At 41.6% G+C, this 23406-nt stretch overlaps 2 protein-coding genes across 8 annotated transcripts in view; one reads left to right on the forward strand and one right to left on the reverse strand.

The window, feature by feature from the left end:
• WASF1 (WASP family member 1) overlaps positions 1-20710 on the reverse strand; it is a 44757-nt gene extending 24047 nt beyond the window's left edge. The window contains exons 1-4 of one of the 3 annotated variants that reach the window (XM_053381663.1): positions 20162-20710; positions 11989-12147; positions 8131-8219; positions 6891-6949 (exon numbers count right to left, since the gene is read on the reverse strand). In XM_053381663.1, the coding sequence (XP_053237638.1) occupies positions 6891-6948 (58 nt within the window). In that variant the 5' untranslated portion in view covers position 6949; positions 8131-8219; positions 11989-12147; positions 20162-20710. The remainder of the gene's footprint in view (positions 1-6890; positions 6950-8130; positions 8220-11988; positions 12148-20161) is intronic. The other 2 variants (XM_053381664.1, XM_053381665.1) reach the window with 2 other exon arrangements.
• CDC40 (cell division cycle 40) overlaps positions 1-23406 on the forward strand; it is an 85781-nt gene that overhangs the window by 28161 nt on the left and 34214 nt on the right. The window contains exon 1 of one of the 5 annotated variants that reach the window (XM_053381661.1): positions 19919-20023. The exons of 1 other annotated variant lie outside the window; for it this stretch is intronic. Coding sequence is in view for 2 of the 4 variants with exons in the window: in XM_053381657.1 (XP_053237632.1) it covers positions 22507-22725 (219 nt within the window). In the remaining 2 variants the exon portion in view is untranslated. Of the gene's footprint in view, positions 1-19918; positions 20024-21241; positions 21417-22504; positions 22726-23406 lie in introns of those variants that run through there. 3 more of the 5 variants (XM_053381660.1, XM_053381657.1, XM_053381662.1) reach the window with 3 other exon arrangements.

Here is a 23406-nt window from a genome sequence, read left to right on the forward strand (position 1 = left end):
CTGCAAAAGGCTTCCTCAGGTTCCAGCTATGCTGCAGGAAAAAAACATAGGGCCAGTTCTGAGGGGAAACCCCTTCTATACCTCTGAATCCCCAGCTTTGTCCACTGAAGACAAATGGAATCATAGGATCATGACAAATAAGTGCTTTGTAGAATGGTTTGACTCTTGCAGACGATGAGGAGCAGAAAAGGAAAAAGCAACACCTTTACTGAAACCTTACCCTGCTGTTCTGTACAGTCATAACTTGAGTTGAATGTGCTTCGGTTTGAGCGTGTTTGAGTTGCGCTTCGCGGCAACCCGGAAGTAACAGAGCGCGTTACTTCCGGGTTTCGCCACTCACGCATGCACAGATGCTCAAAATGATGTCACACGCATGCACGAAAGCATCAAATTGTGACCTGTGCACGCGCAGACGCACCGTCACGTCTTGCGTTCCGTTCGGGATGCGAACGGGACCCGTTCCGGAGCCTCGTTCGCATCCCGAGGTACCACTATATAGTGCTAAAGTTCTCAGGTTGGGGCTAGTTTCTAGGTCCAAACCTGAACATTTTACTGTCAGTGGTGAGAAATGTTTGGCCCATGCCCACCAAACCATACCCATCTGCCCCATCTTACGTGGCACCAGGTGTGGTGCAGGTAAAGATGTAGTTACTGACTCACAAATGCATGCATAAGAAGGGTTAACCTAAGCCCTGAGCACATGTTGCCAGTGAGTGTCCCATAGATGGCTCCCAGCAGCTTTTACCTCTGTGTTTCCCCCTCTTCTTGCTTCCTGAAACAAGCAAGGAACCATGCAGCTTTGGCTCCCACCACAGCTGATCCTGCAAGTGAACTGAATCTCTCCAAAAGGGAGATTTTAAAGTCTGCATCTTTGTTAGCCCAAAGACTGCATGATCCTTTTTGTAAGAAAACCAAGTTCCTCTCTTTTAATTTCTTCTCTCTTATTTATTACATTTGCCAGTCGCTGTATCTTACTCAGACTTAAGCTGTTTGGAACCTTTTTCATCTTCATTTTACTGCCAGCAGATGGAGACTTGTTTGCTGTAATTTCTGGAAAGTGTGGGTAGAACATTCACCTATTTGTAAAGCTAAGAGTCTGTAATGTATTCTAGCTGAAGTATTTTCATGAGGAACGTTTGTTTAAAGATGAATGTGGCCAGATGCTAATCTAACAAAGTTTTAATGTGCGTGAAGCAACCGCCACTGTGCTAACTCTGCTATGACTGAGTGAATAATGTCTCTTCCAAACTTCTCTCACCAAAAGTTTTCAGCTCTACCCTAGCAAGGAAACTACAAGGACCACAGTAAACAAAAAAAAAGTAGACTAAATCCCAACTTTGGAGAAGGAATAATCCCCCCCAATACAGTTCTACACAATACAAATCTAGCTAGCGGGAGTCAGTTTAGAATCATACATAGGCATAGCTTTTAGATAAGGCTCTGTGGAAGCTCAAATTTCAGCATTCAGTTCAGTTCAGGTAAAACCTAGTTAGTTTTCTTTTTTAAAAAATGAATCCTCAACAGAGCATCAATGACTAGTTACTCACTGTCCACATACCTCTTGGTCGACATCCACTGTCCACACCTCACTTCCTAAATCCCCCCACCCTTTCAAATTCCTAATCCCTGGAAGTTGAGTCAGACCACCTGATATCATTGGCTTCAGCAGCAGCTAAGGGTAGCTAGCCCAGCGACTAAGCCAGCTCCATAAACTAGAGGGAGCTCCAGCTGATACAGTGTCTTGGCCCCAGAAACAAAGGATCAAGCTAACAGAAAAGTTAAGCAGCTGAGTAAGGCAACAGGGTGAGGAGGCCTCTGCCCCTCCACTGTTTGATCTAAGAAATGCCAAGCTCTCAAATAAAGTAACACAATAAATTACAAAAACTGATATGAAGGTAGAAAATCACCAGAAGGGTGAGGAATTTCCAATATATTGCACAGTTTGTCACATGTATAAACTATTTACCTGCTGGATAGAAGTCATGGGTGTGTCCTCATTCCACTGAGCTTCTAGCTCTTAGGAACAGGTTTGTTGCCTTGAGGCCAAGGTGGGCATATAGCTTTTTCATTGACCCAGAAGCAATAGCACCAGTTCTTAAACTCTTCCTCCTTCAAAGTAGCCAATTGGAACCAGACAGATTTACAAGACAGTATAGTTATTTGGAATCTAATAGGATTGCTGGTCCATTACTGATACGGTTTATTCCCTCCCCCCTTCCCAGTTGTTAATTATGTCTGCTGCTACTGCTTAGGAATGTTTCTGGAACCAGCCCTGCTGCCAGAGGCAATTTTAGGCTAGTGTAACTGGTTCGGCTGCACTGGACACTGGTGCCACAGGGGACGTGTCAACAGTGATGTAGAACGGAGCAAGAGAGGTAGGTGGGGGTGATGCTGAATTTTAGCATTCCAGAAGGAGCTGCTGAAATTTGACAGCCCAACATCCGCCACTGCAGCTGTTACTAGGAACAAATCTAGTACCACTGAATTACATAGTATATATGACAATGTTAAGAAGCACTATAGGTAGGTTTTGATTTTCACACCAATATTTTGTACGTATATTTGCAACCTCAAAAAACTGAGAACTTTAGTATGCTCCACATATATGAAAAATTAAGATTCTTCAGCTTCTCAAGATTGGGGAGTGGGGGAAGAAATTGAGATGTTCTTGTTTGGATTTCTGCAATGCACTCTACGTACAGCTACCTTTGAAGGTTACTCAGAAACTACAATTAATCCAGAATGTGGCTGCTAGACTGGTGACTGAGAGCGGCTGCCAGGAGCACATACCACCAGTCCTAAAATATATATATATACATTGGCTGCAGTACATTTCTGAGCACAATTCAAAGTGCTGGTGTTGACCTTTAAAGCCCTAAACAGTTTGGCCCTATATACCTGAGGACAGTGTCAGAAACTCAGGTATATAACCTAGACACCAAATGGCTCCTTAAAAGGAGTTACAGTTGTCAAAACAGAATGTCTAGTTGCCATTTTGGGGCAAGATGGCTCTAAAGTCTTATTTTTCATATGACAGACTGATTATGATTGATTCTCAGTTAAATATCTGGTTAGTTCAGATGACAACCTTGAGCTAGGTTAAGAGCTTTCAGACCTTAAAGAAAAAATCCATGGAGAGTCCACATATATATTGGCATATTCTGACCTCTTTTTCTTAATGGTGACTGCTTCTGCTTAGGCTGCACAGAAAAAGCATTTTGGTTCCAGAAATTCATTCTAATTATGCAGATAAAATATAACTGATAGAATTCTACAAGATGGGGTATTAGTGTGTAAATACGGTCCAGATCAAATGATCCGTAGGCATGCACCTCCAGATGGTGGAGATGTCAGGCACCATCCTGGCACCCAGGCATCTTCACTTGGTTGTAAGTAGTCAAAAGCCAGGTGCAAACACATCTAAAGGAGTGCCTCCACCATCATCATTCAGTCCTGACACTGAGGCCCAGTGCTGAGGAACTTCTGGCAGTTCCTTCATTGCGAGAAGTTACAAGAACCAGGCAGTGGGCCTTCTTGGTAGTTGCACCTGTCCTGTGAAACGCCCTCCCATCAGATGTCAAAAATTCAAACAATTATATGACTTTTCATAGACATCTGAAGGCAGCCCTGTTTTGGGAAGCTTTTAATAATTGTTGTGTCCCTTTATATTTTGTTGGAAGCTGCCCAGAATGCAACCTAGTCAGATGGGTGGGGCTAAATAAATAAATAATGTGGGGTTTTTTCCCTTAAGAAGCATGAGGGCCACCCTCTCCTCAGCAGCTGGCATGGCTGGACACCTGTCAGGGGCCTCATCCCAACATACAAACTGAACCACTGCTAACCGCAACCCTCAAAATTAGACCTAGATGCCACCATTTTTGTTTATCCTTGTGTGCATGCTTTAACAGCACAATTACACAACCCAATCTTAGCCCTTTTTCTCCTCTTCCTGCTTCTCTTTTGCCTTATGGTGCAACTAAAAAAGACTCCAGTTCCTGTAGCACTGGCAGGAAAAAGAATCAACCATTTTTGTCTCCCTCCCCTAGGAATCACTCCCACTTCCATTTGGGATCACTGCTTGATAAATAAGAGGCTGTGCTGGGGTAGTATGCGGGAACAAGTGAAAGGCCAGACTTGAAGGACAATGCTTCACTTTCTAGCCACTTTCCTTTCTCTCCCCTGCTTCCCCCACACCTACTTCTCCGATATGAACTTTGACTCTGTGGGTGTAATAGTATTGAGGGATGAACCTGAACCCACCCTCTCTAGTATCAACCAGTAGTACAGTATGTAGGCTCAGGGAAGCAGCAGTAAGGGGACATGATACTATGATAACAAAGGGCCCACAAATGACTGAAATCATTCCTGCACAGAAAAAGCAGTACTGTAGTCAACAGAGGTGGTAACTATGATATGCAAACTGAACATCAATATATGAAGAGCAGCAAAGATAAGGCTTCCGCATGAACAAAATCAAACAGTGAATGTGTGTTCCATGACCAGCATAGTAGCTTGAGTAGCTTGTTGCTGCATGGCCAGAAATACATATTCTATGGCATAGAATTCAATATTCTTGTGAATAAAGGATACAGATGTCCATATCAGCAAAATGAATATTGCCACATTCAAAATTTCCACAGAAACATAAATATTACTCTACACATTATCTGTGCACAAAGAAGAATCCATTTTATTCCCCAGGGCTACAAATACCTTGTTTTTAAAGCTCCACACACTTCTGTAGGTAGCTTTACATATGCACATTTTCAGCAGTGCAGAGACCACAAACACGAAAATGGCTAAAGGAAGAATGTGGTATCTTCTGTATGGCTAAAAGAAGGATTGGGGCAAGTGTCCCAGATTTTTTTGCTGTTCTTAGCAGGGGAGCAGCAGTTATTTCTTTAACCAGAATTCAGAAAGCAAGATCTGTTATTTGTTGCTGGCAGTGAAAACTAAGGCTACCTTCAGAAAAACTGGCTCTATATCATGTATTATGATTTTGCATAATTTTTGTTTATTCTCTTATTTGTCGTATCTTTTACCTTCTTGTGACAAATTCTAGATGCCCTCTTCCCTGCATCATAAAAGCTTCTTTAATAGAAAATGCTTTCTTGTCTCTCTCCCCCATGCCTTCCAATAACAAGGAATAAAGCACGTGTTGTTATTACTCAGAACCTGAGCTGGTGATTTTGGGTTGAATCCAAAGATTTTGTCTGCACAAAACGCCAACTGTGGCAACTTATTTTTACAATAACAAAAAAGGAGGAGAGCACAAAATACATTGTCTATTAAGGGAAATAACCAAAGCAGCACAGTTGTTTTGATCCACGGACTGCACAATATGCTTCAAGGTCTAAAAATCTCCACCTCCCTTCTTCAATATAAAAATCAAGTGTGCACAACCCAGACCTTTGCAGCAGTTGGGGTAAGTTTGTCTAACAGGAGGTTAAAGAATGAGAGAGAGCTGCAAACAGATAGACACATCTAGGAGGATATTGGCTGTTGTAGAGGTCTCTCAGAAATCCTATCTCTCTACCAGCAAGACTTTCCTCAGCTACAGATTGACTGTGGCCAAACCTTCAATGCATTACAAGCAAGATTTAACTGCATGCAAGGGCCTTTATCTGCCTGAGCAGTTTGGAATCCCTGCTGGAAGGCACAGAACAGTTTTGTCATTGCTATAACACAGCTCACCCTGGAGGTACATGTCTAGCATGGCCATGATAAAACAGAGAATGGCATATCTACAGTAGAAGCTTGGGGCAAAATATAAGAGCAGACAGTACCACATGACCAGCCTCTTGGTTCGCTGGTGTATATGGATGCTTCTGTACTCTGTGTACCAACTCAAAACTGGAACACATCCTTCTTTTTAAAGATTTTCCATTAGTGACTCAACAGCAGTCTAAAAAGCCAAGAATTAATCCGGGGGGGGGGGGGGGGAGGCGCTAGCCCAGTGAAACTTCAAGACGAACAAGTATTCGGCCATAAGCTTTGGTGGGTCAAAGAACACTTTTCTCAGGCACATGAAATGCTATCTGCAGCTGACAGATGCATCCGTAAACATATGGGTATGCGTACAAGAGTGTATGTACAGAGAGAGAAAGAGAGAGAGAGAGAGAGAGAGAGAGAGAGAGAGAGAGAGCGCTATAAACAAGTTTGTGGGAAGAAGTGCAATGTAGCAAAGTGAAGATGAAAGGCTCAGGAAAGCATGATAGTCATGTTATAACCTATTAAGAGTGCAGTTCAGAACATTAGGCATTCAAAAAAAGAACAAGAAAAATCCAATTATTCTTGCCCGATACGCAAAGAAACAAAAAGCAGCTAAAGAAACAATTATTTTCTGCAGCAACCTGGCCACACCCAGTCTCTACTGACCCCAATTGTTATGATTATCAAATCTTTGTTTTATGTTTATTAATCATATTTCTTTGCCAAACCACAACTAGTTGTGAGTGGGTCACAGCCATGATTATTGTATCTTTTGCCTTTTTAAATAGATTCTGTGGTTCTGTGCCAAGTTGTTCATTTCCTGTGAATGCTGTGTGCTCCACCCCTTCTGTTCAAAGCTTTTGCTTCCCTGGGTAGCCTCTCCTTTGATTGTGATCTCATTGCCCAAGGAGAAGAATTCCAACCCTAATGTTCTCTTTGAAATGTTAGCATCTTTATGTGGGGACACTTAAACATTCAATCCCCCACCTACAGCCAAACAGCAGATGCATCGTGTGAGTCAGCTCTCATTTACAATCATTTAGGGACAGGGGAGGAGTGGAGAAAAAGTTGTGTTGGGTGATTGAACTTTCTTCCACATAAACTAGGTTGAAAGTCACACCAGGGCCACTTTTCATTGCAGAATTTACACAGAAGCAGAGCTACTAGGATATGGTCACCTGCACAGCTGCAGCCAATGTCCACAAATTTCAGACACGTGTAATTCAAAATTTTCATTCTGTAAACAAAAAACACCTAGGGTAAAAAAACACAAAACCCTCACTAAATCTACAAATGTTTTGCCATTGTGGTACTTTTTTGTTTCTGTTAAAGAATTGCCATATTGGATTAAAGGGAAAGGGACCCCTGACCATTAGGTCCAGTCGTGGCCGACTCTGGGGTTGCAGTGCTCATCTCGCTTTATTGGCTGAGGGAGCCAGCATATAGCTTCCGGGTCATGTGGCCAGCATGACTAAGCCGCTTCTGGCAAACCAGAGCAGTGCACGGAAACGCTGTTTACCTTACCTTACCTATTTATCTACAGTGGTGCCCCGCTAGACGAATGCCCCGCTAAACGAAAAATGCGCAAGACGAAAGGGCTTTCCGATATTTTTTCCGCTTCGCAAGACGAATTTTTCTATGGGGCTGTCTCGCAAAACGAATTTTTTTCCGTGGTCTCCCCTTTTTTTTGCCTTTTCTGAAAGGCGCTAAGCTGCTTATCTGTAAATTGCCGCTAAGCCGCTAAGCCACTTATCTGTCAAATACTGCTTATCAGCTGATCAGCTGATAAGCGGTACTCCGCAAGACGAAAATCCCTGCAAGACCAAGGCACCCGCAGAACGGATTATTTTCGTCTTGCGGGGCACCACTGTACTTGCACTTTGACGTGCTTTCGAACTGCTAGGTTGGCAGGAGCAGGGACCGAGCGGTGGGAGCTCACCCCGTCGTGGGGATTCGAACCGCTGACCTTCTGATCGGCAAGTCCTAGGCTCTGTGGTTTAACCCACAGTGCCACCCATAGATGTCCCATAGTGGATTAAGGTGTCCCAAATGGTTTTCCAAACAAAAACTATTTCAGGGAAGTATATTAAAGTGCTTCTCTCCAACATAATATTTATGCATCTGTCTGGGGCATTCTACTACCCCAAACAAATAAAAATTATCCCCTAAAATTGTCTAGGTCCATTCTCCCTATTATGTTTTATAAAAAAAATTAGACATGACTGTCAATGTCATCACTTATGTTCTACACTCAACATGTATTAACACAAAATAGTAGTACTTTCTAAACCTAGGTTTAACTGTAGATTTTCACTCTAGTCTTTTAGCTTCCATTGATTAGAAAGGTTATACTAAAACATTTAAAACTGTTAATCAAACTTGTACTTCTCGCAACCTGTCTTTGCATTTGATACTTACAATGTAATCCTCAGCCGAAAGAACAATCACCCCTCCCTTCCAGACCTCAATCTTTTAGCAAGAAATTGTATATGATGTTCACTTAGAATCTAACAAAATGACAAATGTTAACAGCTACTGAATAATTAACTGAAAGTTTTGCTGACAGTAGTTTAGTCAGAATGAAATAGAAATTAAGAATTGATACAGTTCTATAGAATCAGATCTAAGCCTAACACCAGATCAGGACAGAGTATGCCACCTCAAATTGCCTACATCTTAAGACTCATACTACACTTTTCAGAGTTCCCTGTTTTGTCCCTATCTGCATGTGCTTCTTAAAGCAAAATCAGTCTAGGAAGGTGGCTACCACCCAGGGTAAAGAAAGGACTGTTTTACCATTTCAGCTAAAAGTTCACCTTTCCCAAGCTAGGGGTAGAAGTAGCTTGGGGATTTTGAACCAAAAAACTATGAAAGAATTAAGCAGCCACACTTGGCCCAAGGCTTGCTGTCTGTCTAAGCCATGTTTGTTTTAAACAAAAACACATACATATATTTGTATATATGTATAGTTTAAATAACCCAGGTGGCATTCAACTAAGTTTTACTCAGGGAAAATGCACTGAAATTAATGTTAATTAATTTTAATGAGTGTACTCTGAGTAACACTTAGATGAGTAACACCCAGGTATAGGGAGCCCCATATAATGCATAGTTTGAGATCAAATGGCTATGCACAGTTGAACAGAATTTTCACAGCTATGAATAAAATGTATGTGTCTATTCTAGTATGGCAAGTTTATACAATTCTCATTTCTTCTAGTTTGTAGTTTAAATTGTGTTTAATTGTTTCATTTGTTCTAATATCAATGAGTTTCCTTTAATGTCAATTCACTGTGTGTTAATAATAGTATGAAATGAATCCTGCTTGTCATGTGTAGCTCTTGCAGATTCATCCCCAAAATTCAAAAACTTTATTTCCATTAGAGACATGGCTAGAATTGATATCACAGTGGATTAATTAACATATACATTAAGTAATTCTGAATCAGCTGATTGCACTCCAGAACAAAGTGATGCGTTCAAAAGTCTATCTGAAAAGCAGTATGTTTGATGCAAACAATAGCCATACATATTGCTATTCAGTGCCCGGATAGGGAAAATTCTAGGTAGGAAAGAATGATCTAGGACAGGCACCCCCAAACTTGGCCTTCCAGATGTTTTCGGACTACAACTCCCATCATCCCTAGCTAACAGGACCAGTGGACAGGGATGATGGGAGTTGTAGTCCCAAAACATCTGGAAGGCCAAGTTTGGGGATGCCTGATCTAGGATCTATCTGAATGCCAGCACACATCCTCTAAAACTCACAATTTTGTACTACAGCACCTAGACCTATACAAATATTCCACTACTACAATCCTGCATATAGTTCAAATCCTGCATCACACACACTATAGACTAAAAGCAATTTAGTCTATAATAGGCAGAATAACAGGAAAGGATGGCAAGCAGGGAGCTGTTCAGCTACCACCAACTGCTATAAAGCCCTCTCCAGTCCCTTTTTGATTTATTGACACTCCTTCAACATGTACAAACAAATTAGACTACATCCAAAATCATATACGTGTGGAGGTTAAGATCGACACCAGCTATCTCTTTGATTCTTATAAAAAGACAATATGGACATGTAAATTGGTCTTGGGTTTTTTTTGGTTTGGTTTGTGTTTTTTGTTGTTGTTGTTTTTTTTTTTGCTGTTTCACCCTCTGGACACTTAACCTCTGGCAGAGGTTGCTAAGCTTCTGGGGCCAATGGGCACAGATGGAATTTTGGGAGACAGGTATCCAGGGAATTGTTCTGCAGTAGTTCCAGTTTTATCTCTAGTGACAGTTCCAAAAGGTAGCATTTGATGAATGCCAAGACTTCCTACCATGAATAGTATTGAACTAAGTTTTGAACTAAGTATTGAACTATTGAACTAAGACCAAATACAGAAGTTTCACCCACAAGGCTTTTAAAATTATAATTAAAAGAAATGATTAGAGTGGGATGCAAAAGTGTATCAACGGTAGAGCACTTCAGTAACTGTAAACTTACAGTCTCTATCCACCCTTTAAAGGTACTGGCCCTTGCTTGAGCATTGTATTGCTGGTCCTGACTTGGGAACACAGTAGAAAGCTACTGAGATTGTCCCCAGTTGACTTAAAAGAACTAATGTAGAAATTACAGAAATATTTCAAAATAGTGGGACTGCACTGCAATAGCAGAAGTCCTCACTCAATAATTATTTGCAAAATTGCATCAGTCATAATATGCCAGTAATTAGCAATTTGGATTGGAAGCATTGGTTAATTATCCATTACTCTTGAATCTTGGCTTCTTAGACTGCTGCTGACAATCACCAGAGAAAAAGGCAGCAGAAGTTAAAAACTATAGCTAACTAGATTTCTAACTTTTCCCCCCACATTGCTTCAATTGTGATATCCTGTATCTAGCCTGATGGAGGAATCCCCAACAGTAAGGCGGAGATGTGCAGCATGAAATAGTTCTGCAAGCTATGAAAAGATTGGAATATGTAATTTTCATATTCTTCAATGTATATGTTGAAATAGAATGTAAATTAAATAAATTTCAAGGCATTCCCTAAAACACCATGCTGAGAATCTTCTAATATCTCCTACTGATATATCTAATTAATGTGCTCATCTGTTCAGATGTTGCAAGCCAGACATGAGCTTTATAACACTACTTTCATTCTACAGTGTATTTTGAAAGCATCAGCAGAACAATTTTGCTAAAGTGTAGAAAAAGCCCACAGAACAGAAATTGTGTTATTTAATACGATGGTACAAACAGAAGTGAAACTCTTTTGCTATCATGATGTTCAATCTGTTTCAGATTTCAATTTCCATAATTTGCTTTGGCTGCTAAGCAACAAATCAAATATGGTTTGATGTATTTCATATTTGAATGCATTATTCCCCCTGCTGCTCTGATGGCTGAAAATACAGTTGCAGAAGACTTGTTTTCAGAGGAACACTATTCAAAGAAATATAGATTTCAATAGGGGTATTAATCATCTGAAAAAATACAAGAATCCACAGAAAGTAAGACTCCAATTCTTAGAAGAGTGTTCTCAATCCATCATCATTTCTCCTTCATACAACATGAAAGGGCTTTGGTTCTTACCTTAGTCTATGGGAGAGCATCTCTAAAATAAAAAAAATGGAAACCATGGGAAAACAGTTTAACTCATATTGATCTATTGCTAGAACTCCTTTTTTAGTACTCAAGGTCTTGTCTCTCAAGTTTCCATTTGCCAACTTCAGTACCCTTAATAAATAAATCACAGTATCAATAAGGCACACCTTGCTAAGACCTTCACTTTAAAAGACTGCACACAAGTTACTCCCGGTGTTTAAAAAAACTGCACACAAGGCAACTGATGTTGAGATGGAAGGCAGCAAGCAGAAGAAGTTGGAAACTTTCAAGAATATCATGATTAGGAAATGGCAGCTTGCACACTACCTCTTCCAGAGATAAATGACAGCTGCCTCAAGCCCATTAATTTTGCATTGTTTGACATTAAAATTAGTAATTATAATCAATATTTCACTGGTAGAAAGGAAATGGGATGTGCAAGATAAATTATAGATTTACCATTTAATTAAGCAATTTTTCAGACAAAGAAACTGGAATTCTGTTCCAAATTATAAGAATTACCACTGCATTATAGGAAAGTATACTATATTCTCTCTATACTGTACTGGAAGATAGGTATGCTCAACCTTGCATTCAAATTCAGTTTACCAGATCACAGTTTACCAGATCACTGTCTAAGATCAGAAATTATGTTTGTACCATCTATCTTAACTTACCTTTTGCTTTTCAGTTGTCTTCTACCAATAACACTCCAGGGGGTGTTTGATTTTACACTCTCAAAATAGTCTTCTGTGCATAAACAGGTACTGCTTCATTATAGGAAAGCATACACTGCAATCACTTGTGTCTCATCTCTGGCCAGGAAATGGTCACATCTAGAAGTGAAAGGTTAATTTAAAACTATTTAATCTTTGACCTTTCTACAAATGATTGTCAACAAGGATGTAATTAGTGTAAATTATTCTGTTAACACCTGTCCACTGGGAACTGGACTGAGACTACAACTGCATTTCACACATTAGAATATACTGGCTTTTTTCAGATTAAGAGATGGATGATCATGACTTTCAGTGAATTTTTTATATTTTCCACCTGCTAGATATATAAACAACTACTTCTTTTTTTTTACAACAAAGTTATAATCTCAATGCTACCATCTACAATGTTGGAGGATTAAATACGAAGGAGGAAAGGAGACAAAAACATCATGGGACAACAGTCTCCATAGTTGTTGAGGAGCACACAGAGTATTAAGTGGGTCAGGTCTGCTGCACAAAATTTACGATTACCGTACTTCAAATAGCTGCAGGGGTCCAAAATAACCCCACCGGCTTTGGGGGGGGGAATACATTTTGAGTGTATTTCAAGGATTTGTATCTTCCAAAGCAAAAAGTCCTAATCCTTAAAATTATTAATTATATTTGGGGAGAATACAAATCAAATGCTATCTATTTAAAAAATTCATTACATGTGAAGCCACATGTAACTAATGAGTGAAGCCACATGTATGTAATGAAGAATCTTATTGACACCTGCCCCTTGCTTAAGAGATCCCTCACTCCATCTGTTTTAATCATCTCAAAATAGGACGTCTCAAGTCCACTTAATCTTTGGTTATTTGAATTGGATTTAATTCATCCTGTTTGACATATGGGATTTATGCTACTCTTATGCTGTGATCTTATTTTATGATTACATCGGGCTTTTTAAAAAGAGGTGATGTGTGCTGTGGTGTCTTTAATGCGCCAAGTAAACCTAAGTCTCATGCATGGGATAAAAATGATAGGCAGCAAAACTGATAATGTGACAAGAAGGGTGGGATAGGAATATCAGATTATAGAGCACAAATGAAAGTGAGATCCAGTAAAGCAAGAGACAGACTCAAATTGAAGTTGGTTAGAGAATACCTAGCAGACATGTTCATCCACTGGTTTCTGAGTGTTGACATGTTTAATGTCCAATTCGTGTCAAGGCAGAAAGGCACTGCTGGCACATGATAACACGTATCACACAAAAAATAGGTAAATTAATGAGTCCCTGATGGTACTGCCAATTATGTTGCCCCATGATAGCATCACTTGAGCAAATATGAGGACAAGACTAATATTGAATCAGTTGAAAGGGCTAGCTCCTGAATTAGTGTTTATTGGTAAGTAGTTGCTTCAGATGGTAATGACGGGCAAAGGAAGCTTTCTACCCAATACTGTATTTGAAAAGAAAAGCTCACATTCCAAGATAGGCTGCTGATCCTTAACGATGAGCTAGAGATAGGATATAGCTGGGAGCTGTAAAAAGGTAAAGGTACCCCTGCCCGTACGGGCCAGTCTTGCCAGACTCTAGGGTTGTGCGCTCATCTCACTCTATAGGCCGGGAGCCAGCGCTGTCCACAGACACTTCCGGGTCGCATGGCCAGCGTGACAAGCTGCATCTGGCGAGCCAGTGCAGCACACGGAACACCGTTTACCTTCCCGCTGGTAAGCGGTCCCTATTTATCTACTTGCACCCAGAGGTGCTTTCAAACTGCTAGGTTGGCAGGCGCTCAATGGGGCTTCCCCTCACTCCCAGTTGGCTCCGGGGAGGTTGAGAGAACCGCTAGAACAGCTCACTGGAGGAGAATGGAGATAGTGCCATTAGTGCAAGTATTTATGCTTGCCTGATGGAGGAATCCCCTTAGTACTATTTTGAATTCCACCCTTTCTCGATTCAGTTCACTCATTAAACCGACACAGCCAAATAGGTATCTATTTCTAAATTTGCTTAAGTACAGTGGTACCTCGGTTTAAGGACAGCCCTATTTACGAACGATTTGGTTTATGAACTCTGCAAAACCGGAAGTAGTGTCTCGGTTTGCAAACTTTACCTCGGTCTAAGAACGAAATCCAAACGGTGGAAGGGCACCGGCGGCAGGAGGCCTCATTAGGGAAAGCGCGCCTCAGTTTAAGAACGGTTTCAGTTTAAGAACGGACTAAGTTCGTAAACCGAGTTACTGTAGTTTTTGAAATCCTTTATGTAGATCCTGTAGATGTTTGTGCCTATAAAAGCATTATTGAAAATGCAGTTATGTCTTAACTTGGCTGTAAACCTTCAGGCAATGACAGAAGTCATTTAGAAATTCCACCTTATTCCAGAAGCTATATCTATTACATAGCTATATTATAGTGATCAGAAAATTTAATGGTTATGTACTGGTTGATGGTGGAGTGAAAGGCCTGGAAGTATTACTAAAGGACCTCCTTCCTTGGAGTGAGTTGCTTCCCTGCCTCCTTTGGCAGAAAAGGTAAAATATAAATTTAGGAAGTAAATAAATAAAGGTATGATGCCATTGACCAAGTAGATAGTTCAGTTGGTTAGAGTATGGTCCTGATAACACCAATGTTGCAGGTTCAATCCCTGCGTAGGACAACTGCATATTCCTGCATTTCAGGGGATTGGACTAGATGATTCTCAGGGTATCTTCCAACTCTATGATTTTATGATCGGAGTATCTCAGATACAGTAGACACATGCAGACAGGAGTTGAGAGTATTGCTCCAACTCAGTCAAAAATATGGGGTGCTACTATGCATATGCCAAATTTACAACAGTGACATTCATCTCATTGAAACTGGAGTATTCTCTCAAGCGGACTTATGTGGTGGTGAGTTCTTTCAAAATGCACAAATTTGCTTGGAATCAGAATAACCAAAGTTGATGTCTATCCAGCAAAAATAATTTGTTTTCAAAATGTATATGCCCCTCCCATTAAAACTGTTCTTTTGTATGCAGTTATTATGAAATATAATTTCATTAGACATTATTGCTGTTTGGAATTGCATGTGACAGCAAGAAATCATTGTGCAAATGTAAAATATGTGCTGGAAAACTGATTAAACTAGCATGTTTAAGGAGGTTATTTGATTTATACTACCTGTACACAACCCAGACAATGTATTCCTCTTGTACAAAGACAAGAACATAGCCAGAATAAATATTAAAATACTCAATATGTTCAGGGATTTGGCCAAGACAGTATAAAGCGACTTCTGAGAACCTGACTTGACACAAGTCTGGTATGCTGCTGTGAGAAGGCTCTGGGACGGTAAACTACAAATAAAAATGTACAACACCCCCACCCAATCAAAAAAGCTACTGGCTTTCCCCTCCTTTTTAACTTCTGTACCCTAAAGCAGTAAATAGTGATTTACCCCAGAATCTAACACAACAATGGGCAGAATGAAGAACTCCAGCAATGAAACAAAATTATTCCAGAGGAATTCTGGTTAAAGTGCTGGTACAAAATGGAATGCATAATTATTTAAAAAAATTATATACACATAAATCTCAGATCATACCTAAGCCCTAAAATTTCAGTTTTATGTATTAAGACTTTGGTTTGGTTGTGGGATATTAATTAGATATGTTAATTAAATGTGCCACACTCAACTGCGAAGTGAATCACCTGACATCACTATGATGTCAAATGATGCTGTGCCTTGAAGCCCCCATTGCCAGGACTTGGGCTGCTTGAAAGCCCTTTTGCAAACAGCCCTGCACTGCTCTACAAACCTCAGAAAACCAGGGATTCAAGGAGCAGTGCAGGGCTGTCTGCAAAAGGGCTTTCAAACAGCGGTGGTTTCCCATTCAATGAAAACTGCTTTTCCCTCCAGGAGAAAGGTGATGGGCGGTGGGCATGGCTCTTCCAAACTGGTCTGACAGGCCAAATAGGAAGGGCTGGGGAGCCATGTCTGACCCATGGCTGGAGGTTCCACACCCCTGGTATAACATAATGCTATTCTTTAGCAGGTAGTCATTATATAAAACAACTAAAGTTAGTGGTAATGTTTTATAGTAATCTAGTATGTTTTCCATTTTTAAAACTTTATAGCAAGCAAGAAGCCTAGAAAAGTCTTTCTCATCTGAAGATTCTCATGTTGGAGTTTGACGTGCCAGTAGATAATGTCAAACCAACAGGCTGGTCAGATTTAATATACGGGGGAAATGGAATTTATACCCAAGATGTACAAAATGGGGGGAAATGTATAGAAAAGACTGTACACAATGCATAAATGTGACAAACAAAACACAGAGATCAGCCTTCCTCAAACCATTCTATCAGGTTTTCATCAGCTTACCCCACTTTTCTTCCAAAATCTTATCCCAGGGCATTTCACTCCACTGTATAAAACAAATTAAAATGAGATGTCCATTTCTTTCCATGCATATTGTGTGCTTAAAAGTTCTACATCCCACTGAATGGGGAGGGGGAAAACTATTGCCAAATATAATTGGTGTGTGGGTGTGTAATATTTGTGTACATATTCCAGAATGTATTCCTTGAAATCCAGTGATTTCAATGGGGGCCCTACAAGAGTGACTTAGTAGGGTATTATCTTCTGTGACCAAGTCAAGAACTGGCAACTACATTAGGCATCTAAAAGATAATTAAAGAAGAACCCTTAGGAATGAAACCAACACATGCCAGTCGGTATTCAAATTCAATTTGTTTATTTAAACTACATATATGCTGCAAAGCCCTCCCAGGGCAGCTTAAAAAGAAAATTGGATTCACTTATGTAGGATAATTTAGCTTCATATGGTTAGCAGAAACACTGTGCTTTCAAATGATTTACAGTATTAACCACTTACAATGCTTCTGATCCTCCTTTTACCATTCACCTTCAATCAGTTTATATGCCACATCCTCTATTATCAGCCGCCACTGGACATAACCTTTGGAAGTTTCAAGCTTGTAAAATAATATACTAGATGACAACTAGCATTTTAAAAATCCACATATTTGCTTGTCTAAAGCAAATAACTCTTCCTGAGACACGAATGGTAACAAGAGCACCTTTTCTAACTGAACTGTTCTAAATATTCCTCTTATATTGACTCATTCTAAATCAGACAAGGCTATCTTCACATATATCTATTTCCCTCGGTTTTATACAAATGCTGGTTATGTTGTTCATAGACTCACTCTGAAAACACACACACATACTGCACCTCACTGATGGTAAAACTAGAAACAGATATTTGAAAGCCTTTACAGCAAATGCATGCTACTGCAGAACAGTGCACTACTGTATTCACACATTTCAACTTAATTATATATCTTATGCCCAGTGCTGCTGGATAAAAGCAATAGAGCCTTCAACAAAATAGTTTTCTGAATGGGGTATCTGACCAATGTTTTCAAAGATACATTCGGAGCATGATATTTTTGAACACTGGTATTCGTAAACAAGAGACCTCTGTATGTGCATTGTTATGTTCAAAAGAAATCTGTTACATTATTACCTAAAGCCAGTAGGATGCTAATATAGATATATATTTGGTGTTGTTATTATTAAGTTGACCATACCTACAATCAGGTTTTTATCATCTATTATAGAATGTCTAGATTTAGCTTTATTTTTACATTTGCTTCACATATGATGGAACATCTGCAGTATAATGATCCAAAAGTAGTATCAGTGAATTTTTTTGCAAATAGGCCCTTGAGAAATTTTTCTCTTTTTTTAATCCACAGTTTGAGCCATCTATTTCCAGACAAAGTTTTAAATTTTAAAACCTAATTTACAGGAAGAAGTAATTCAATGCAACTGAAGTACATTATGCAAGATCCAATATTGGCAGATCACATTTCAAATTCTTTAAAATAAGAGCATCACAGACACTTAGTCTCTGCAATTCTCAGACTCTGCAAAAGATTAGAAAAAGCCTAGAAATGTAACAAAATATTACTAGGGAGCCTATTTTCATATAAATATTTTATGCTTTATAGATTTAAAAACTTACGAGATACCTCTATCACCTTATTGTCCAGCACTGGCTTTCAAAAGTTCTTATATACATGAATTATTTAAAAGCACTCAAAATAAAATGTCAAATTCAATACCTCATATTTGCACTATTTTTAATTTCAAACTAGTACAAAATTATGTAAAATGCCAGAAATTAACAGCTAAAAGTTAAAGGCAGTTGAAAGAACTGATTTAGATCTATCACTATAAGCTTAGTTTCATTTAAAATTAGGCATTTAGACCATTTTAGATTACTACCATTTTTGCATTGTTATACCCTAAGCACATCTACTTTGCTTGCAGTAGATTTTATACATTTGGGAAGCATGTGTATGCTTTGACTACTACCAGGCAGTTAAGGTCTCTAGCTAGATTTAAGAAATAGAGGTAAAAATTAATGAAGTAGTTATGATCTCTCATAGCACCACCTATTATAACACATCTAGAGAGAAAGAGAGGTCCTTTCTTACTTTTACATGTCCAGAAGAAAAGCATTACAACTCTTCATCCCATCCTATATTACTTTCTTGCCCACTTCAGTTATACTGGCTGTATACAGTAATAATAATAATAATAATAATAATAATAATAATAATAATAATAATTATTATTATTATTATTATTATTATTATTATTATTATTATTATTATTGCCACCCATCTGATTGGGTTGCCCCAGCCATTCTGGGAGGCTTCCAGCAAATTATAAAACCACAGTAAAACATCACACATTAAAAACTTCCCTAATATTTTACTGCACTTTATAGCAGCAGTCTGGCAAATATGAAGAACAATATTCATATTATATGATCTAAAGAACATGAGGCTGCCACCTTGCTGAAGCTAAGGCAAAGGCCATAGTTCAGTAGTACAGCATTTGCTTTGTATGCAGGATTTCCCAGGTTCAATCCCCACCCTCTCCAGGTAGGACTGGTAGAACCCTGCCTGAAATCCTGGAGAGCGGCAGTGAGTCATTGGAAAGGATTGCTACTGATCTAGATTGATCAATGGTTTGACTCAATATAAGGCAGTTTCCTATGTTCCTAAACTGAACAGGTCTAATGTCTGGTCAGTGCCAGGATGGATGATCACTTGGAAATCACATGTACACTGCCCTGAATACAGGATGGAAGAAAAGCATGATATAAATGTAAGATGATAATGAATAAAATAAGCAATGTGCTGAACAGCAGCTATGTTGGGGCTAAAGCCAGAGTAAAATAGCCCCCAAATTTGGATAGAAACACAATAATAAAATAAATAAATTAAAAGGGTATTTCCCAGTTCCCTCCTCCATTTTTCACTGAAACCTTATTACACTAGATCACAGGCTTTTGCTCTCTGTTAATTAGCCGAGAATAAATACCATCTGCTGGTTTGGTATTCAGAACCACTAATGCAGATTAAGATTCCTACTTCACTCTCAAAGGTAAGGTGGGGGGGGCGAGAAGGGGCCCTCATACTTCTAACGACTGCTTAGTCAAAATGTGGGTTGATGGGTCAGGAAAAAGAAAGTAACAAGTTTGCATCTTACAAGATAGAAGTTGGAATTTGGACAGATGGGGTGGGATGAGTTAGGAAACGGGGGGGGGGGGTTTAAAAAGGCTGTTCTTTTATTTTAGAATAATAGATACGTACACAGGAGTGGAAACAGCTCAAACAGAGGGACGTTGAGTAACCAACCTCACGATCAGTCCCTTTTGAGGAGGATTTCCGAAGCAGACTCGCCTCGCCCCCCCCTTTTCTTTCAGAGACCACAACTCCAATCTCTCATCGTGGGGGGGGGGGCGAGGAGCGCAAGGCGACCGGAAGCTCCTGCATACCCCAACCTGAGGAAGGGAGGGGGGAGGGAGAAGAGGCTGCAAGACCCTGACCCACTCGCCTGCGTCTCCCCTCCGTAAGCCGCGCAGAGGCGGCGGCAAGCAGCACAAGGTGGGAGGCTCCCTCCCTTCTCCGGGTTGGAATCGGTGAGGTGAAGTCTCTCCCTCCACTCTGGAAAACCGGGGAAGGTGGGGGTCGGAGAGAGAAGCGGCGGCGGCGGGAATGAGGAGGGGGGAAATGGGGGGGGCACTGCAGTGAATGCGGGGCCGCAGCAGGGCACTCACCGTCTCTCTCTGCCCGTTCTCACAGCAATAGCCAGCAGCACCGTCCTTCTCTTCACATCTTCACACAGCCGCCGCCGCTCAGCCCCTCCCCTTTCTGTGTCTGTTGGGCTCGTGCCAACCGGGTCCGTTTGGGTTTGAAGTTCGAACTCTCAATAGCCGCCCCCCTCGCGGACAGGCGCTCGTGAGAATTCGGGGGGGGGGGAGAAGGAGACAGGGATGATCCGTGAGAGAGAGTGGGGGCGGGGGGGGGAGAAGGGGCCGGTAGAGAGAAACTGCGAAGGAGAGAAAACGCGGAGCTTCCCCCGCACAAAGCTTCACAATAGACACGCAGCGGCGCGCGCGCGCGTGTGTATGTGTGTGTGTGTCGAAGGCGGGGCTTCTCCGCCGGCTCCAGCACTCTCTCCTGGAACGGGGGTGGAGGATGGTAAAGGGGTGGGGGGAGGTGGAGGTGTTGTTTACGCAACCACCTGACTGGCGTCCTCGACAGATCCCTTGACACACATTGGAAAGGGAGTCGGGAGACACCACCATCATCCGGCTCCCCTGCCTCGCCACCCCCCAGCACGATGTCGGGTGGTACAGGCTACTTTTGTTCTCTTGACGGGGGGAGGATGATGGAGGAGGCACCAGAATTATTGCGGCGTTTACTCAAGCCGGCTTGTCGCAGCCAATCAGAATGAAGGGAGGCGGAGCTGGAGGATGTTCCGACGCACTTATATACGAATTCTTTCCAGCATTTAGCCCTGCTTATTCGAGAGAAATATTTTTCATGGCCCAGGGTCATCCTATATATTTTGTGTCCGCCTCCATTTTCCTTTTGAGACGTGTTTGACTGGAAGCGAAAAGTGCTGAGGAGCCAGTACTTGATAGCGCAGGCTCTGGAACATTTATCACTGAAGTTTTCTTAAAGCTTATGGGACGTCTCTAGGCTAGGATGCCCAAAGGAAGTGAGGTTGCAGTCCTATTACTCTCAGGAGCCAATCTTATCCAGCACACCTGACGGATTTCTGAGTAAACATAAATAGGATTGGATTGCAGTTTGCGGATGTTTATCGAAAGACAGTCTTACTAAATTCAGTGGGGCTTAACTATCTAGTAAGGCTGCAAGTGAACTAAGCACACTTACGTAAAAAGTAAATTATGGAAATTAATGGGACCTGCTTCTGAATAAGCATGCGTGGGATTAGGCTATAATACACCTAAAATGCACGATTCAGAAATAAGCCTCATTGAGTTCCGTGGAATCTACCTGCAGGTGAGTAGAGGATTGCCGCCTGCCGCCTTAACCTGGGACTAACCCAGGGCCAAGAGCCCAACTTACCGGGGAAGTAAGAATTGGTCTTCTGAGTAGCTGTGGTTATGATTGCGCTGCATTTCAGTGGGGCTTACTTAAAAGTAAACATGCATATAGAGCTTGTTGTTTGCTTTAAAACACCCTACTTGTTAATGCAATGTGAAATCAAGTGCTTTGCAGGCTACAGGATAATAAAACAAATGACACCGCATGGTTGTTGGTATGCAGTGGTTCCTCCTGAGTGCCGCAAGAATGAGCCAATGCATTGCTCGATACGTAGTTTGTCCTCGTAATGGACATGTAGCCTTTTAAACAACTTGCATGGCTCTTGGCAGCGCAATCCTATGCGCCATTTCTAGGGAGCAAGTCCCACTGATTTCAATAGGATTTCTACTCAGAAGTAAGTCCAATTCAGTGGGGCTTACTTCTGGGTAGGTGGTGGAGTTGCAACCTAGGGCTTCATGAATGTTAAATCATATTACTTCGTACTTCTTCTGGGGCTACTTGAGAAAACAAGCTTTGTTTACTGGTGGTGGGAAATACAGCACTGAAGTGTTAAGTGTCACAGAATATTTGTGGAAGGGGGAACGATGGGGCACTGCGTCTCTTCAGCCATTTTATGGCAGGCCATAACATTCCTTCTCACATACTTGCAGCTGCCGCACCTCTGCTTATTTACTCGGAAGTCCTACTGAAGCGTTCTCCCAAATAAATGTGCATCAGGGAGCCGCTTTATACAGCCCAGTTCAGCGACGAAAAAGCTTTCATGTTTGGCTCTGGGTCGGCATGTCAGTTGCATGCTGGGATTTGTATACTTGTTGGAAGTCCTACGCCATGTAATCTTAAAACCAATCTTGGAATGAATGATAGCTACGGCGAAGACTTCTTGACGGATGCTTTTAAAATTGGAGCAATTTTCTAAAAACAATTTTGCGATTTAAAACTGGGCAAAGTCGCGGAGCGAGCGCGTTATTCCCGACAGGGAACGGGAGCTGTTTTGTACAGCTGCCAGGACCCGCCGGGTGCTCCTCGTGGCTCCTCCCTCCTGCCGATGGTCCACTTCCGTTCTGCTAAGATGTCGGCCGCCATAGCAGCGCTCGCTTCGTACGGCGTCTCGGACTCCGATTCCGACTCGGAAGCGGAGGGCAGGCCCGGCCACTCGGCGGCTCCCGTCGCCGACGAGGATGCGGTGCTGCACCTCGCCTCGTCTGCCCCGGCCCAGCAAGCGCTGCTGCCCGTCGTGGACTCGGCCCCGGCGGTGGCTGTCAAGGTAGGAGCTGCTCCGGAGTCCCCCGCCTGGGGCCCCGGGGCGGGTGGGGGCAAGGAAGCGCTGCCTCCTCGCTCGTACGTGGTCCGAGGAGGTCGCCCAGAAGCGGCGGCTGCGGTGCTGGCACTCGCTCTCCCTCTCTCGCCCCGAGGTGAAGTCCTTTCATCCTGCTCCGAGCAGGGCAGCAGCTCCCCGGGGGTCACCTACGCCGCGAAGGTTTCTCATTGGCGCACGAGGCTTGGCGCCAGTTTTTCTAGAAGAATTCGTCTGACTTCTATGCAGGACGGGCAGAAAGTCAACAGGGAGAGCTTTCTCGCCGTGGAGGGAGAGTGCTGGCAGACGAGTTTTCGCCTCTTGGAAGCCTGCCTGTTCCTTTAAACTTTAAAGCTTTAGGAGAACTCTTAAGGCGGAGAGGGGGCATGGGGTTTACAAACTTAAGGCTCAAAAATACTTGGGTGTTTTGACTGAGAGAGGGTAAGGTGGCCTATTTGGTATTCCTTAACGGGAAAGCGATCTCTAAAAGGTAGTGTGTCATATTTTTGTGCTGCTGCATCTTGGTGTCACCCATATTTCAAACTTTTGCTATGAATAAACTTTCTTTATAAACTTTGTTTATGGGTTTCCTTTGCCCCTACTCAGAGTCTGAGTGACAAAACCACAATTGCCCGGTTAGGCACCTTGCAG

Source organism: Podarcis raffonei, chromosome 3 (assembly GCF_027172205.1).
Source record: "Podarcis raffonei isolate rPodRaf1 chromosome 3, rPodRaf1.pri, whole genome shotgun sequence".
NCBI classification, from domain to species: Eukaryota; Metazoa; Chordata; class Lepidosauria; order Squamata; family Lacertidae; genus Podarcis; species Podarcis raffonei.